Genomic DNA, 4,980 nt, shown 5'->3' on the forward strand with positions numbered 1-4,980 from the left:
GGAACCATCATGTAGCCTCTGGAGGAACGCCCAGATTTTCCCTTAAATGTCCCAGGCTAGTCTGAGAATGTTAATGTAGTTTTTGGAGGTGTTAACCTGCTGCCTTCTCAAACCACCAGTGCTCTGATAATAAACGGTTATTTTATGACCCAACTCCTGTTGGTCTGTTGGCTGAGCTGCGCCCGCAGCACGAGCTCCGGACTTGTTTGGCCTCCATTTTCAATTGATGTAAGTAAAGTACCTAGTACAGAGCTTGGCACAGAGTTAGGCTTAAAAAGTGGTAGCTATTGTTATTTGTATAAATAAGGGTAGAATGCAGGCTAGGACCTGTGCAAATCCTACACAACAGTGGGCACATTATGCTGGCTTGAACTTGACCTAAGTGTACTGTAAGCATTCACACACAGCCATTTATAGTTCATCTGTCAGCACATAAAACATGAAACACTTAGTGGGAGACAAAGAAAATACCTATAATGTTTGCCACGTGGGAAAACCTGCCCGGGAATCTAGGGACCTGGGTTCTAAGTTCCGTCCACGCCAGACTCACCTTATGATTTGGAGGTAAGTGTTGCCTTTCTCTGGGCCTCAGTTTTCCCATAAGAAGGTGTTATTCTAGGTCAGATCATGACACTGACTCAGACCAGATTCAGCAAGTTGGTTTTCCTTTTATTTTTTTCCCTCGTCCTGTTGGCCTTCACAGTATTTTAGAGCAATTTGAACTGGTTGCCAACATTTAAATATTGAGAGCTTTCACATAAGACTTGCTACTTCCAGATTCTCTTAAAAATGGGAAGATATGGCAATACAGGACCAGCNGTCCTCCACAACTAGACTGAAGAACAAAAGGACAGCAACTTGTCTGTTCCCCTTCCCCCAATTCCCCAATAAAAATCTTTAAAAAAAAAAAAAAAAGATGGAGGGAGACAACTATGAGTCAAGGAATATGGGTGGCCTCTTGAAGCTGGAAAAGGTAGGGACACAGATTCTCCCCTAGAGCCTCTGGAGAGAAACACAGCCCTGCAGACACCTTCATTTCAGCCTGGTGAAACTTGTGTTGGACTTCTGGCCTACAGAACTGCATAATAATAAATAATAAATTTGTGTTATTTTATACCACTATGTTTGTGGCAATTTGTTACAGCAGCCATAGAAAATGAATATACCACTTTTTCCCTGATTCGCAGAAAGAATTAAGTCAGTGGATAAAATTAAAACTTTTTCCTATAACTTGTCCTTGTCCTGTGATACTGCCACTGCCCTGTCAGCTAGTGAACACTGGAGAGCAACAACAAAACAGAGTGGTGTCCTGCTAGGAGCCCCGCCCATGCCTTCCAGGTGTTCTGCCAAAAAACAAGTTTGAGAACCAGTGACCCAACTACCACAAAGCCTCGGTGAGCACTTGAAGGTGGTGGCTCTGTGCAGACCTGGTTCTCCTGGCAGCTAAAATTGACTGTTCATTCCCATTAGCCAGAAGTTTCCAAAAGTTCCTACTCTGCTGCTGGGTGCCAGGGATACAAAAGCAGACATGGTCCCCACCACCAGGGAGCCCCTAGGGTGATAAACACTGTGATATCAGGAAGTGTGGGGTGACAGGAAACATGGGAAGAAGAATGAGCATCTAAGCCAGATTTATCTTCTGCAAGATGAATGCAGTTATGCAAAGACTACAGGGAGCCTTGTCCACGGATGAGCTGAATTCAAGCACTACCTGCCTAGGTATTGGTTACCTGGGGTTTTCTTCCCTAACTAGCCCATGGAGCTGGATCCGCTTTGCACACTCACCTGTTTCCACATCGTTGGCATTGGCCGAGTCCCTCAGCCTCTTCAGAGCTGTTAAGAGAGGAAGAGAGTGCCAGTTAAAAAAAAAATAACAACAGCCATGATGAAGCAGAAAGCAGATGGCTTCTCAGTTAACCCACCATTCAGCCACAGTAACATCTAAAGGGAAAGAAAGGTGCCAGGATACAAGTAATACCACCCCGGGAACAAGGAGAAACTTGAAACGTGGCACAGCTAGTGCAAAAGCCACATTCTGTAACAATCCTCCAAGGCCTTTGGAGTCAGATATGGGCTCTGCCACTTGTAGCTGCTGGGTGACTTGAGCAAGTTAGTTAACCTGCCTGGCCTCAGGTCTATCATCCCCCAAATAAGGCTGAGCTCTGTCCTGACAGTTCCGAGTCGTTGCAAAGACAAAATGAGATATTTACACGGAAGATCTCTGTGAACTGGTTACACAGATAATCTTACATTCTCCTTCAAGACAGGCCATTCCCAAATGACTTACTTAAATTTGGTAATTCCTAAGCAGAAACATTTTCTCCTACAATGACACTACCTCCATATTAGAGGCTAATAGGAATCAGATAAATGGTCAAAAAGTACAACTCAGATACATAGCGGTTCCTTACATTCATAGTGTACTTTGTGGTTTATATAGCACTCTTAAATTCTCATTTCATCTTTATAACACTACTAAGATACAGGTGGAATCACAGTCCTAGTAGGGACCCTAAAAGTCCCCTTTCTTAAGTCTTTCAGGGTGTTGGTTTCCATGTCATTCACAACTTGTAAAAGACAATATAGTAGGCATACCAGAGCAGGAGCTTGAGTCTGGCAGACCTGGGTTCTAATACCAGCACTTTCTAGCTATGTGGCGTGGAGCTCGGCAATTTCTCTGAGCCTCAGTTTCCTCTTCCATAAACCAGGAAGTATCTGGATCTCAGTGAGCGATTGTGAGGATTAAAAATGATCACATATCACGCAACGGGGTTTGGCACACAAAAGCAGATTAATAGCTATACATGCGTTACCTTGCTTAACTCTCACAACATCCCAGTAAAGCAGGTATTGTACTCATCCTACAGATGAGAAAACTAAGGCTGAAAGGGTCTATAGTTTGCTTAAAGTGGAAATGAGGTGGAGGAGTCCTATCCAGGTCTGTGCATTAAAACATGTTGGTAGGATTTGGCTACAGGCTCTGACTTCCCCTCTCTGATAATAAAAGTATTCCCCAGTACTCCATTGTATTATTTACTAATAAACACCTGGAGTCATGACAAGTTTCTATTCAGGAATTACCAAGTGCGAAAAGCCTAGAGTGACTGGCTCCGAGCAAGAAGCGTTTATTTATTTATTTTTTATTTGTTTTAACGTTCATGGTCCTTAGCCGCTATAATTATTACTACTGAAAGGAGACTCAGGGGTCACTCTGGGCCCTTAGATCAGACGTCGGAGGACTCTAGAATGGAGGGGGCTGGGGAGAGGTAAAGGGGCGGGATTCCCGGCGGAGGGTCAGCCACGCCTCCCGCGCGCTCCTCACCGTGCACCTCCTTGCCGGTGGGCCCAAGCCGGCGGTGGGGCCTGGCGGCGCGCCTCAGCCGGGTGGCGGGGATCTTACAGCACAGCTCATCGCGGGGCTCCGAGTCCTGCTGCCACAGGACATGGAGGTAACGCAGAGGGGACTGGGCCCCGCCGGACGCCCGGCCCGGGAGGCCCGCGCCGCCGCCCAGCGCAGACCCGAAATCGGCGAAGGAGAAGAGGCCCTCGGGGCCAGTCAGCGGCTCCGGCGCCACCGCGCACTCGCCATCCGAGCTCGAGCGGCCCGAGCGCGGCTCGTTGTCCGCGCCCCCGGCGGCGGCTGCCATGGCAACAACTCTGCGCGGGCCTGGCCGCCGGAGCCTCGTTCCCGACCGACCAACCGACCCGCTCGCTTCCCTCCGCTCTAAGCCTCGCTGTCAGCGGGCGAGCAGGCGGGCCCCAGCCTGCAACCACGGTAACCGAGAGAGGGGCGGGTTCTGGTCGCGAGCTGTAGCTCTCCAAACCAATGAAAACCCTTCCAGTCTAACCCTCCCGGCAACCGGGGATAGTTCTGGCAATAGAATTGGTTTCCGGCAGCGTGACTGACGCACATAAGACCCAATCATAAATTTGAAGTGTCCACGGCACCGCCGTACGTTCCTACACCGGAGCCAATAAAACAGCTGAAGTTAAGACACTTTTTTCCCATTTCCTCTGTCGGATCATGGAAAGGTAACGGGCAGATGCTTTAACCAATCACATTAAGATGGTCTACAGCCACTCACAAAAGAAAGTCAAGACTGTAGGGGAAGATAAATATAAATACATTTTAAATCAATGAACGTAAAAAAAGAGCTTTCCACAATTGCATAGTGTAAGTAGGAAAATGATAATATGTTAAAATTTGGGGCTATCACCACTAACCGAGAAGTAATAGCTTTCAAATACGATAGATCCCTTTATTCAGGGTTCGCTCGGTAACCCGGAGTTGACCACTGATTTACAAACAATTTTAATTCAATGTAGCTACACCAGAGCGATGCTTCATTCAGTCCGAGAGCCAGTCACTGAGCCAGATGATTCTCTGTATTAGGCTCTGGACGTAGGATCAGACTTCATTCCCCCTGAGATGGTCACAGTCCTATGGGAGAAGTCAGAGCCAGAAAACAGGGAAATATCCCGCAAGCAGGTAATGATGAGCAACAGTGCAACTGGGTGCACTGTAAGAATTTTCACAACCCTGTACCTGAGGAAAGAATAAAGAATATATAAAATGAAATCACTAACCAAGCTGCTACAAATTATAAACATTAATGAAGGTTGAAGCTTGAGGAAAGACTCTATTCTTGCTATAACTAGCCTGGTAATAACTTTTTAAACTTTCCAGTCCTGTGTCAATGCCTGGCTATACATCTGGACATACACCAGACCCCCAGATAACCCTCTGATTATCCCTACTCCCACCCCCACCCCCCACAGACTCACATATCCAGACTACCTGACATGTCCAGACTGCCTGGCATCTGACTGATAACCCTCCTGGACCAATCAATCCTAGTGAAACAGGGCCTGGTTGGGGCTCCGACAAAAGAGTCCTCGCCTCTCCCTGCCCTAGAGCTTAACAATTGATCAACCCCCTACCTGCGGTTTGAGCTTGGAATGTCCCCGTCCCAGCTCCCA

The 4,980-nt window shown here is 47.3% G+C and overlaps 1 protein-coding gene across 1 annotated transcript in view; it reads right to left on the reverse strand.

The window, feature by feature from the left end:
• The window catches only part of ANKRD54 (ankyrin repeat domain 54), a 17,317-nt gene extending 13,520 nt beyond the window's left edge, over positions 1-3,797 (reverse strand). The window contains exons 1-2 of the mRNA XM_019664684.1: positions 3,323-3,797; positions 1,786-1,833 (exon numbers count right to left, since the gene is read on the reverse strand). Coding sequence (XP_019520229.1) covers positions 1,786-1,833; positions 3,323-3,647 — 373 coding nt within the window. The 5' untranslated portion in view covers positions 3,648-3,797. The remainder of the gene's footprint in view (positions 1-1,785; positions 1,834-3,322) is intronic.
• Between the last annotated feature and the right edge of the window lie 1,183 nt (positions 3,798-4,980).

Source organism: Hipposideros armiger, unplaced genomic scaffold (assembly GCF_001890085.2).
Source record: "Hipposideros armiger isolate ML-2016 unplaced genomic scaffold, ASM189008v1 scaffold_426, whole genome shotgun sequence".
In the NCBI taxonomy this organism is placed as follows: Eukaryota; Metazoa; Chordata; class Mammalia; order Chiroptera; family Hipposideridae; genus Hipposideros; species Hipposideros armiger.